General features: G+C 36.3%; 1 protein-coding gene and 1 pseudogene across 3 annotated transcripts; one reads left to right on the forward strand and one right to left on the reverse strand.

The window, feature by feature from the left end:
• Positions 1-2,277: 2,277 nt before the first annotated feature.
• Positions 2,278-4,668, forward strand: LOC122292092 (annotated as a pseudogene).
• A 1,592-nt stretch (positions 4,669-6,260) lies between these two features.
• On the reverse strand, positions 6,261-12,076 carry LOC122292637 (tRNA-dihydrouridine(20/20a) synthase-like). Of its 3 annotated transcripts, none has more exons than XM_043101079.1 (13): positions 11,901-12,074; positions 10,969-11,140; positions 10,749-10,875; positions 10,162-10,289; positions 10,013-10,082; positions 9,811-9,913; positions 9,286-9,403; positions 8,963-9,044; positions 8,272-8,333; positions 7,224-7,296; positions 7,047-7,127; positions 6,668-6,748; positions 6,261-6,568 (listed from the first exon to the last, which is right to left on the reverse strand). In XM_043101079.1, exons 1-13 carry the CDS (start codon positions 11,950-11,952, stop codon positions 6,404-6,406), a joined length of 1,314 nt encoding a protein of 437 aa, XP_042957013.1. In that variant the 5' UTR covers positions 11,953-12,074; the 3' UTR covers positions 6,261-6,403. The 3 variants fall into 3 exon arrangements, with proteins under 3 accessions (XP_042957013.1, XP_042957014.1, XP_042957015.1); XM_043101080.1 differs by having other exon boundaries at positions 10,969-11,104; positions 11,901-12,073; XM_043101081.1 differs by having other exon boundaries at positions 6,425-6,568; positions 7,256-7,296; positions 11,901-12,076.
• Between the last annotated feature and the right edge of the window lie 1,108 nt (positions 12,077-13,184).

Here is a 13,184-nt window from a genome sequence, read left to right on the forward strand (position 1 = left end):
AGCTAGAGCTATTTGTTAATTATTGAAGAGGCGCACGTTCTTCTTCTTCTTCTTCTTCTTTCTTGATCTTCTAATTCGATCTTTTCAGTTCCAAGTTCCATATTCGAAAGTCTAAAGCATTCGTCATTTGGGTATTTTTGTTTCTTGCCAAATCATTTTCATTAGTTGAAGCTTACAACACCCAAAATAAGAATTAAAAAAAAAAAAATCAAACTCCCCTTCTAAATTTACTCATGCATGCAACCTCGTTGATCTCATGATGTCGGTCACTAGAGGGCACCGGTACTGTTTAATTAGATATTGGTAATTATATGGTACTTTTAAATGAGATCATCTTATAAATATTCTTCTTCTAAAACCTGGCTTGTAAATTGGATTTCTAAGTTTTGTTAGAGGTACCACCCCATACACACATGCACAACAACAACTACAATAAAAAGAAGGATTTTCTTATACAGAGGATCGTATATATCCTGGTCATGATCACATGGAGGCAGACAGTAGCATCAGAAACCCTAATCGACAGGCAAGGTCAACCACGTACATATACATTGATCTGTCATTCATTTCCTTAATTATTGGAAGAATATAAGACATAAGTTTATCAAGAAACATGTCCCTTTGTATTGTCAAAATTGTGTCGTCCAACCTGGCACATGTTCACAACTTCAAAATAATTTAACCAATCTGCAAAATAACTGATTTTAAGGCAATATTAATCCTTAATTTGCAGACTCATTACTGTACATGAATTGTGCACGAAATTATATATTATGTCAGTGGAGAATTATCTTATTCTTTGGGTTAAAATCATAAATTAGAATAATATCTAAGCTGGAAACATCAAAATCGAAATGACCAGTTCAGTACTGCATGGCCGCGCTGTCAATGACGCAATGGTACAAGTACTGTCGATGCAAATTCAGTTCATTCGAGTTTACTGAGATTTTTCTTTAATTTGTTTTATTCATTATACTTTGAATGGAGGGTCCCGCCCAACCGGTCCATATTATAAAATATCGTACTCTATGATTGTGTTAGACTTTATGTATTAAATACAAAACCAAATCAGATAAACAGATCCGGATCATGATCATGAAATCCCAATTACATTCAAATGATAACCATCGCGCCCTATAAGACCAGCTAGCTAATTCAAATGATTATGGCATATGTTTCATGGGGACAAATATTTATCATCATTCCAAACATGATTCATTTAGATTTAATCTTCATGGACGGACGCCTGCATATCTATCTATCTATTTACATAGATATGAACGGCGTGTCCATCAATTTAAAAATATAATAACTCTTATCTATCTATATTTCTAACACTATTAAGTGAGAAACATCAATAATATATAGTACCATATGGCCTGCTCGGAGTAGTACTACTCTCGATCGAGTTACTCATGATCTCCCCCCATGCATAGGTTTCATGATCATTTGGAATACGATATTTTATATAGCCATATACTTTTTACGACTATAAGAGACATGAAATAATAATGTTTAAAGACAATATTTAATGATGCAAATCATGTTAATTATGAACTCTATACAAATTATAAAATTATTATATTATAAATTAATCAGAGAATGGTATAAAATGGATGGAGGTGTCGTTTCTTTATGAGTCGGCCCATCAGTCAAATTTTACTAAAGCTATGGTGGGGTCATTCATCCGCATATTAACCCGACAGATTAATGAGAAAGTACAAATTAAGGTGAAAATTTGAAAACCCCCCCTCCCCCCCCCCCCCCCCCCCCCCCCCAAACGTATTGGGTACCACGACAAATTAATTTACACCATGGTAAAAAGTAGGAGAGAGAGAGAGAGAGAGAGAGAGAGAGAGAGAGAGAGAGAGAGAGTTGGGGTTAGCCTAGCTCCCTGCTTAACGATTTAAACGATTCCAAAATAAAAAAGGTGGCATTTAGGGCGCTTGGAATGTAGGAAACACATGCAACCAACAATAATTATGAAGGAATTAGTTTGGTCGGGCTTTGAGTTTGAGCTATATATCAATATATGCCTCTGGCTATTAATCGAGTGGACCTAATATGTCAAACATTTAATGGCCATGCTTCGATTCTGTGCTCAACGTCCATTAAGGATGAGATCAGAGAGACAGAGAGTCAGAGATGACAATAAAATGATAAAAGCTAAAAGTAGGGGGCAGATTAACGCGAAAAGAAAGGCAATTGTATGGGCAGGCAATCTCTAGAATTCAACAAAGTTCTACAAATATTTATTGAGAGAGAGAGTGTGTGTGTGCAAGATATGAGGAGGAAGATAATTAAAAGGAGGGGGAGACTGCGATGGCAATAAAATGATAAAAGCTAAAAGTAGGGGGCAGATTAACACGAAAAGAAAGGCAATTGTATGGGCAGGCAATCTCTAGAATTCAACAAAGTTCTACAAATATTTATTGAGAGAGAGTGTGTGTGTGTGTGCAAGATATGAGGAGGAAGATAATTAAAAAGAGGGGGAGACTGAGATGGGCACTTGTTGGCTCTTCTTGAACACCGAGTACTTATTTAACCAGACAAAAGGTCTTGAGGATAAAGTAGTGGAGTTTCAAGGGCAAGAGTGTCTCACTTCTGCTTTCTTTAAACTCTATCTTCCTCGTATCTCGTCTGCATTCCTCTTCTTCTTCTTTTTCTTCTTCTCCTCTCTCTCTCTCTCTCTCTCTCTCTCTCTCTCTCTCTCTCCATTGGATACACACTCGATCATCTTCTACTAATCCTTTCCATAAGCATCTTAGGGAGAATGGAAGGAGGAAATCAAGGGAAGTCTGCACCAAAAGAAAAGAAAGGAAGATTAGAAAGAATATGTGTTTTCTGTGGTAGTAGACCTGGATACAAATCTGCATTTAGTGATGCAGCTCTTGAGCTCGGTAAACTGCTGGTAATATTTTCTCCAATCGACCCAACCAAGAGATACAAATTCTTCTTCTTCTTCTTTTTTCTTTTGATCTTTATTCATTCCTTTGTCATTTTTTGGAGAATTTGCATGTCACTCAGATGGAGGTTTTCTAGTTAACAGGTTGAGAGAAAGATTGATTTGGTTTATGGAGGAGGAAGTGTAGGTCTAATGGGTTTCATCTCACGGACAGTATTTAATGGAGGTTGTCATGTTCTCGGGTATACTTTATATTTTTGCATTAATTATTGGTGCGTTAATTCTCGGGTCTATTGGAAGTCAACATGATATATATCTCAATTTTGTTTCTGTGCTTTGTATAGAGTGATTCCTAAAGCTCTTTTGCCTCATGAGGTACTATTTCATTCCTCCAGTTTATGCTTTCATTTGCTTATAAATTTCCATATAAAGACTCAAAACTGAACCAACCCCACTATTGCAGATATCAGGAGAGACCATTGGAGAAGTGAAAACAGTTGCAGATATGCACCAAAGGAAGGCGGAAATGGCAAAACATGCCGATGCCTTCATCGCACTTCCCGGTAAAGTCCATCTATATATGTCCAACTAATAATATCATACAAATTAACTTTCAATATAATTTTAGGTGGCTATGGAACCATGGAAGAATTGTTAGAGATGATATCGTGGTCTCAACTTGGAATCCATGATAAGCCAGTGAGATGATTCTTCAGTAATTTGAAATTATGATCTCTAATTTCCAAAATCGTTCAAATTTGATATATGATTAGTTTGTTGTAAACAGGTGGGATTATTGAACGTAGATGGGTATTATAACAGCCTGCTTGCCTTATTCGATAAAGGAGTGGAAGAGGGTTTTATAGAGGATTCAGCAAGGCGTATTGTGGTTATCGCAAATACGGCAGCAGACCTCCTAAAGAAGATGGAGGTACGTACGTATAGGATCATGAATTGATCAAACTAATGCAATTTATTTTCTTCTTGAAATATGAGTAACTTCCGAATTAATTAACTATTAAAAGGTACGTAATTTAATATATATATATATATATGTATATTATTAGTAGGGCCGTTCGGGTTTCTGAATTATTGGAGAGGAAGACAAAACAAAGTTGCAGGCAGAAGTGGGGAATGATTTGTTTTTGTATATTAATGCAGGAGTATGCACCAGTCCATGACAAGGTAGCACGCAAACAAAGCTGGGAAGTGGACAATTTATTACAGTGATCTAATCCAACTGGGGAAGCCCTAATACCTTAGATCTTAATCATCCATCCATGCATCTCTCTCTCTCTCTCTCTCTCTCTCTCTCTCTCTCTCTCTCTCTCTCTCTCTCTCCATCCTTTTTTGTATATTCGCTGTACGTAATATGTGCGTTGCAGTTTCATCAAAAGCAGTCAGTAAAAAAAAAGAGAAAAAAAATTTCAAGATTGCTACGTACCACTCTCTGGTGTCTCAATGTCACATGCAAGGCCATTGAGTAACCTTTCAAGAAAAAGCATAGAATAACATGTCATGATTTGGGACAAACTGGGGTTGGGGGGGAGATCGAGAAGATCAAAACCTTCATGGCTATTTATATATATATATATGGTGATTATCACTAATTTATCAACTTTCGTAAGGGTTGGAAGCTAATTATAAGCCTAAGAGGCAAGGACCTTTGTCCACTTGGTTTCTTTTTTTTTCCCCTCAAGTGTTGTTGTGCGGTGCATATTGCTTATAAATAGATTATCAAGTGTGCTCCTATGTTTGATTTCTGCTGGGTTTCTATTAATAGAAGTAGATTTTGTTTCAAAAAAAAAAAAAAAAAAGATTATCAAGTGTGAATTGGAGTTTGGTGTATTTTGGCTTGATAGTTCACTGACCCTTTGTGGCCCACTACAATCTTGATAAGTTTATTATGTTCTTGGTGCCTTTTCAACTCCTAGGGTTAATCGATTGGACAGTACTGTTCAACAATTTGAGTACTGTTGCTTGCAGTTTTAGGTGTAGCTAAATCTTAAATTTCATGTTTTGTCCTACACTACTTGGGGCTGAAATGAAGGGCACAGAAGAGGCCAAGTGCAGAATCATATGACGCCTCTTTCATTTTCTTCCCCAGATCTGGCCCATAACCAAAAGAAACACACGTGCTTCAATAATATATATATATATATATATTATTGCAAGCTAAATTTACAGTGTTAAAACGCAGTAAACTATAATAACGGAGAGGAGGTTGGGGATCAAAATATCCACCCCGGCAATCATCAATCCCAAAAGCGATCATTAGGTTCATAAAATTGATAAGAGAACACACAGAGAAAGTAGGGAGACTTGACTACAGTCAGCCTCAACAGCGAAAGCAGTGTAGTGCGCTGAAGTGCAGAATAAGTTAATCAAGGGGTGCAGAAAAAGCATAATACTTCAAAGGTATAGACTAAAGTGGTCAAAAGAACTTCAACAATATTCTATTGGATTACTCTTACTCATGCGCGCGCGTGTTATATATCCCACGTACACAGTGTTCATGCAGCTATACAAGGCAAAAGCTGCAAAACTAAATATGCTAGCTAGTGCTGCTGTGTAGATAGATTTGGATAGTGGCAGCGGCACCATGAACGAGAAATAAGTGAGTGTAAAACCTTTATGATGAAAAATCACTAAGCACGAATTTTTTAAAGAACCAACGCGCTTGGGAGCATGCCTACAACCAAATACATTCATAAATTATAAGCTTTTCAAAATAATGAATATTGAAGACTACATAAATTGTGATTAAGGGCGGCCTAAAAGAGCAAAACAAGGCTTAGAGATCAGGCAGAAGAGGCGCATCTAAAAGCCAAAAATGGCTTCAAGAGACTATTGAAAGGTGGTAAACTGAGAATTGTGCAGATGTCTCTAATTCCTCAAAATCTAAGGTTTATTAACTCATATTTATGACTCCAGATTAGAACTGAACTTGTCAAACCCTGAATCCGAGGAGGATCTCTCTGAAGAGTAGAGAACGTACGCAAGTCTGCAGTTTTTCATTTTTCTCCTCTTGGGACAGGGGGCTGTTAAGAAGCTTGATGCCCCTTTTACGGTTTTTCGCTTGAGTAAACGCTTAAGAACTCTAGAAAAATACGAGCACTTTGATTCTTTGAGAAGAGCAGCAAAGAACCGTGATGTCAGTCAAGTGAGAAAGGAAAATTACAAGATACCGACTCCTTTTGATTTACAGAGATCAGCAGTCAACATATGAGCTGATAAATCATAATAGCCACTGTCTAAGCCTCACAAGATACAAGACACATGCACTGCATTTGCACGTTTATATTTTTCTTCTTCAGTACACTGTTGTAAGCCCAACCCAAAGGCATTTTGCAGGTAAACATTCAAATGGAAGTCACTCAAATATGCTGATATAGGTAACATAATTGTGATTGTATATCCACAGATGAATTAATTGACACGTTAGACTAGACAAATTGGGTCTGATTTGAAAAAGAGATGGACAAACAGATATAGAAATTAAGCATACAGTAACTCCTGTTCTCTCACTTCGTATGGAGGGGGTAACAAACTATTTATATCTGCAAAAAGCTCATCTCGACCAACTGGCGTCTCTCCAACTGGTGAATCCAAGACAGAGTCAGGAATCGCCCTGAGGGTTTCCTCAAAAAATGACTTTATTGTCTACAAGATTTTCAAAGCTGTGAGAAACTTCAAGCAAAGGAGAATATACAGAAAAGAAAAAATGAAAAAGAACTTCTAAGCACTGCCCTGAAGACGTACTGTGCAATGCCGGAAAGCAGTGTCAGCTTTGCGCTTCCACAGGCCATTTCCAGGCTCTGAATAGAAAAGATGGAGTAAAGGCTGCAATACAGCTCAATGGTCAATTATGCACTTAAAGCTTATTAAGGCGGAAGCAAAAAGCTAAATCGGAACAAGTTAAATAAGATAAAGAAGCTTGACACAGATGTGTCCAACTGCAAAGAACAGTAGTTTATCTATACCGTGCAGGGATAATTCTGTTTTATTGTTCAGTCATCTATTCCCACAAAAGATAGGGCCATATGGTAATTCTTATCAGAAAATAAAATACTACCGTGAAGAAACTGAATAATATGCAAACAATAAACAAAATGTAATAATCAGTCAAAACTGTACCTACCTTCACCACATCCCGGACATTTGGTTTCTGTCCGTACTTTCCCAAAACAGAATCTCCATACACTTGATACTTCCCTAGAATCTAAAATGGCAAAGAAACTACAAACTGTAAGTAAAATAAACTCATGAAAGAAACTGAAGAGATGCATCCATTTGAGATCTGACTCTGCTAATGAACCTGACGACGCGTAAGACTGCTGCTTGGTTTACCATAAATTGTAGAATCAACATGTCCCAAAGTTTGCCAAGGGCTGTGAAAAAATGGTGAAGTGCAGTTGATCAACTTATTGAGTATCAACAATTGGAAGTATCATAAAACCATCTCAACAAAGATGTGTAAAGAAAGATTCGCAGAAAGAAAACAATTTTATAAAGCTAGTCATAAATTGGTGCTGTGAGTTGTATCAAGCAGTGCTACATTTGGGTATGTTAAAAAGTGGGTCTCAAAAGGCTACTAAGGAACCTCCAAATGTCTAAGCACCTCAAAGTTTTCCTTTGACATTTACCGTTACTGCAAGGCTATGGTAGGGAGAACATGACATAGACTCCCTCCTGAGGGACAATGGTTCTCCTCTTTTAAATTAACTCCCTATACTGAAGAAGGTTAGGGAACTCACAAAATTTTCCCTTTCAATAAGGCTCACTAATGAAAGTTGAGTAAGGGATCCACTTCTCTGCCTGCCTATTTGTTGCAGGGAGTTATTCATGCTAAGATAAAAGTAGAGATAGCTTCTTGGATGGTGACAAGGTGACTTTAGTCTTTGTTGGGAATCCAAAATCTTTAGTCTTTGTAGGGAATCCAAAAATACAGAAGGCCCAACCACCTGACCGACACTCCAGCCAGGGTTTTCAAATTCTATTGTGATGTAACCCCCAGATGCATTCTTCGATGGAATCAAGCAAAAGTATGCTCATTTAGCAAACCAAGTTATATATATGTTATATAGCATTGAGAAGCTTTTGTAAGGTTCTCTGACCTCTTTTCGTGCCACTCCCTTGCACATAAATAACAATTTGTATGTGCCTTGTGTGTGTGCACGCGTTGTATGATCTATGTACATCATACTGATTGTAGCCTTATGTTACAATTGAAATAGAATTATCATGTATATATTTACTGCATAAAATTTGCAAGAAATCAGAAATGTTAGGAATGAAACCATATGTTAAAATTTCTTAATGAAGACCAGACCAAGGTAAATGCACAAAATATACAAAACACATACTTGTTGTATGCAGCACGTCCAACCATTACACCATGAGCTCCTGCCCTTATAGCCGCATTGACCTATGGGCAAAAATTGAAGCATCAGAGCATTCAGTACCAATTTACAAGGAAGCAAACTCAATAAAAGAAAAATGCGTGTTAAGCATAATTGTAATGCTCAGAAATTCCAAACCGTATCAAAAGCTAGAACCAATTCACATACAAAAAAGAACGGCAAAATAAAAAGGCCAGAACCAAAGATAAAAGCAACAACTGTTTTTTTTTTTATTAAGTACAGAATAACGAAATTTACATCAGATGCATATGTGTGAGCCCTTTTAAGCATATGAAGGATAAGCAACACAATAATGCCTTGAGGTAGGAGTTTAGAGGCCTTATAACTATCGTAGCATGGGATCTTTTCCCTCTCTAGTTCAAGTGAATGGGCCAAGCCAAGCTCATCCTGTTCTGCTACAAAGATAAATAACACTCAACAACAAGGTGTCATCGTCTTCCTTAGTTATTCCAGCATTTCTTGATTACATGCGACACTAAACAAACAGAATCTATGTATGTATACACCTACGTGTGATATGTCTGTATGCATGTACATGCGTGCCATATAGATACGATTCTTGACATGGAGGCATATTCCAACAGAACAAAAGGGAAAAAAGAAAGAAAGAAAGCAGTTGTTTATCATGGCTCACCTCACCAATGCAAGTTATGCCTCCATTGATTGTAAATCTTAAGTCTGGAAAGTCCCGCAAGAGACCATAAAAGTACTCATATCTGCATGACTAATTGAAATATTGTGAAGTGTACAAATCACTGAAAAGTAGAGCCTATCAGTAAATGAAAAATCCTGAGTACCAGCATGTGATCTCTACCGTGCATCGTCAAACAAAATAATCTATGAATAAACATTCTCTAGTTAAGCTAAAACCACAAAAGAGAAAAAACATTTTGGTTAGGAACCTTTTCCTGGACTCTAATTAGTCTTACGAAAACTGGAGAATAATTGAGTGCATACTTTAAGGGAGGAATACTTCGATTTTCAGCTGGGCTAATGCCATTGAGGAGGGCCTTCCTTGAGTGTATTATGAAATGCCTAGTTGGTGATAGAGAAGAAACCTTGTAGATAAAATCACCTGAAAGGAGGAAAACATCAACAACAGAATGTGAGGATACAACCACAGCAACCTTAACAAATAAGATGTCAAGAAGAAAGCAGCATGTAACCTAATCATGGGTACAATATCCAATAAGCAACAGGGGGGCAATTTAGATAGACTACTTAAGACTCGGCTTAACAGCAAAAATTAAAAAAACATAACTAACTCTTGGAGACAAATCGTGTAACACAGCATACATGGTTATCAGACATAGAAAAGGCATAGAAAATTATAGCATTCTTCAGAAACAGAAGCCACGCTTATCCTTATTATAGACATCAACTGCTCTTACAAAAGTAAATCAATAAACAACAGCAAGGAAAATTTAACTCAAAACTGTTAACTTTAAGTTGAACAGGCAGATGTCGATAAGAGGGCCTTACAGAGCTCATTATATGAATCATGATCATCGACACCAATTCGACACTTAACAGTAACAGGAACATCAGTATTGGCAGCAATAACTGACATGGCTTCCCCAACAAACTATCCTTGTAAACACCAGATGGTCATATCAGAGAAAATTGGGAAAGTTTTTATCCAAATATGTTGCACCAAACAAATTAATCAGCATAGTTATCAAACCATTGGATCAAGCATAAGACGAACACCAAAGCATCCATGTCCAGCTACTTTTGAACTGGGACATCCACAACTGGTAGATACTTAAATCTCTCAGCCATGTGATTGAAAAAAAATAAACTTAAAAGTATGGCACATTAAAATGTACAAACTTGAAATTGATTTCATCATAGTGATATTCATTAGCAAGTTCAGTTGCTTTTGCCAGGCTTTCCAAATTACTCCCTCCAATCTGAAGCACAATAGGATGTTGTTCTGGAGAATATGCCAAGAATCTGTCCTGAGCAACACAAACAAAAATCTAAGAATCAAGGCTATAGAGTATGGACACAGCAACGCTTCAGATGCTCAAAAATCCTAGAAAATGAGGGAGTAACACAACATTCATGGCAGTGGAACCAGAAATGCAAGTTTCATGAGCATTCAAATGTTTACCACAGCAGAAAGTCAAGATAAAGTAAGAAACAAGCTTCAAAATGAGTTTAGAAAAAACCTTTCAACTTGTAAGCCAAAAACTTAACTGTACCATTGGCTGCCTTAATCGTGCACCCAAAGGTCCATTTTTACCCAAAACAAAACTCTTAAGATGTTAAAGAATCATGTTCACATGCTTCATCCTACAAAGTTGCATCCTTTTTCAAGTTTGAGACTCTTTTGTTCTTTAGTTGTTCAGAATACTGGTAATACTTCTTCATAATTCTTCAAGCTCCTTCAAAAGGCAAGTCTTTTGCTTACTTACCAGATTATCCTTCTGGTGAACAATTGTTTCAGCTGTAATCATCTCTGTGTAGAGCCATGCATGTTTTGATATGAGCCGGGCAAGAGTCCTATAATGATTATCTGTGCAATCCATCATTGGAGCAACACTGGATATCAAAACATGAATATTAAATAAGGTTCATAGAATCAATACACTTGACAGTATTGAGCATATAAAATTTGAGCATATGAACAGCCACCTAAACCGAGGAGGAAGATAGGGCCCTACAGCCATCACAGCATTGGCAAATGGTTGCTTTTTTTGAGAATAAGTGGAGGGGCTCCTTGATTTGTTCAACTTCCTCTGGAATAGGGCAAATGGGAATCTGCTTTTGTCTTTAAGGAAATTTGAATAAATAGGAGTGAATGAAGCTGTCAAAGAGCGTTCAGCAAACTTCATGATCCCTCTAATCAGATCCTTTTTTACTCTTTTGATATTAGTTCATCGAATAAAATCATTCACACATGCAAAATTGGATAAACACGACAAACTACTAGAGGATTATTCACATTAAAGCTTGTAGAACAAAAATTTCATGTTTCCCTCTGAAAGAAGATTCCACCTATATGTCAGTTAATAAAAGGGAAATAGCATATGGCCAACAATCTAGAAAGTCTGGTTAATTTGGATAAACTGAGCAAGCCAAATCCTAAGCAAACAAAGCCCTGAAGAGCTTCGTGCCGTAACGCCCCAAGGGAGTTCCAAGTCACAGTAGAAAGTATGGGGTATCACACGTGTAGCTTACTCAACTTCAAAAAATACCCGAGCACCAAAGAAGCATTCGAAAGTTGAAAAGAAGAAGACCCACCAAAACTTCTTCTGGATGTTACTTCAACACCCAATAGTTTAAGGCCAAAGAAGAAACTTTATAGACCATTCACAAAAGGGAATAAATTCCTTTCAATACAATAAAATCACGCACCGAAAAAAAAAAAAAACAACAAAAACAACGAAAGAAAGAAGGATAAGTAAAAAACTAACATGAAATGCAGGTGAATCATACCCATTGAAGGCTAGATTCTAAACATAAACAAAAGCATGGGTTTGTTACTCATGCTACGCATTACACACACACATGTACATATAACTGCATATACGCACATGAGCGTGCAAATAGGGATGGGGATTTACATGAAGGAAGACGGTCTCCGTGAGAGCGATGGGGAAACTTCAGGGGCTTCATCTGCGACACGAGAGAGTTGGACAGAGTTCACTCCAAAAGATCGTGTGGTTTCTCGTTTTATAGAGCCCGCCGCAAACGTTTGTTTATCCTCTAGCCTCTAGGCTCAAAGCTACGAGGCCGTTTTATTACCAAAAGTAGGAGATGATTAAAAGTGCCTGCAAAAAAAATATATATATATTAATAAAAAATAATTTTTTTTATAAGAGTTTTGTATAAAACTTATTTAGAAGATATATAAATCATTTCTCTTAATAAAAATATCTGTAGAGAAATATCAGAATACTTTTTGAAAAATGATTGGGCAACTCTATGCAACCCACTCATGTATTTTATTTTTTGTAATAATTAAAAAAGTGATTATTAGTAAATTTTTTTAATGATTAAGAATGTTTAAAAATTATTTGAAAAGAAAAAAAAATGCAATTACACTGAGGGCATATTTGGGGTGCACATATGGTAGTCATCCTAGCCATGTTGGAAAAATTCTTTTATTTTCTTCTTATTCCTTTTTTCTTCCATTTAGTCTTTATATTTCTTTGATGGTCACTACTAATTTGGAAAGAATAATTCTACATAACATTCCACACACCATACTTCTTTTATTTATTTATTTATTTTTATTTTTTCATAATAAATGCGTGGTGTATGAATAATAAATAAAACAATTAAATTAATTTAATATGAAATAAATATATATATTTAAAGAGGTAGGGTGTGTGGTGTGGGATGCTCAATAGCATGACCCATTTGGAAATCACTTCCTAGGGTGTATAATTTCTTTCTTACCCACAATAACATTGACTTTATAATTGGTCTATGATTAATTTGTGTTGCAATTACCTTATGAGATTTGGCAATTGTCAAGGAAGTTTTCCAATTGCATAGTGAGATCCAACAAAGTTTTGAAAAAAAATCTAAAAACATTTGACATGTTGTCACTCAACCTCTTCTGTTCTATTCTCGTACTCATGAATCTAGGCAAACAAGTCCGCACTCCACATTAGTTGCTAACTTGCTATGCTCATTTTTTATTATTGTTGATAGAGACAGAGGCTTGTCTTTGCTAGATGGCGCAATTAAGATTATGTTTAAATGTTAAGATGAGTTAAATTATGAATACTAATATTTTGTGGGTCCTATTAAGATAATTTTAACCTTTTTAGGTTGAAATGAGTTTAACTTTTTAAGTTGAAATGTGTGAAATAGATTGAAATGAGTTTAACTTTTTTTAT

The sequence above is a fragment of the Carya illinoinensis genome, chromosome 13 (genome assembly GCF_018687715.1).
Source record: "Carya illinoinensis cultivar Pawnee chromosome 13, C.illinoinensisPawnee_v1, whole genome shotgun sequence".
Taxonomy (NCBI): domain Eukaryota; kingdom Viridiplantae; phylum Streptophyta; class Magnoliopsida; order Fagales; family Juglandaceae; genus Carya; species Carya illinoinensis.

Bases quoted from the DNA above. Each gene is read 5' to 3' on its own strand.
- LOC122292637 (XM_043101079.1), bottom strand. From the start codon at position 11,952: ATGAAGCCCCTGAAGTTTCCCCATCGCTCTCACGGAGACCGTCTTCCT. The intron at 11,141-11,900 runs GTAAATCCCCAT...GCTCTTTGACAG, and splicing joins CGGAGACCGTCTTCCTTCAT to CTTCATTCACTCCTATTTAT. The intron at 10,290-10,748 runs GTAAGTAAGCAA...TGTGTTGCTCAG, and splicing joins TTCACCAGAAGGATAATCTG to GACAGATTCTTGGCATATTC.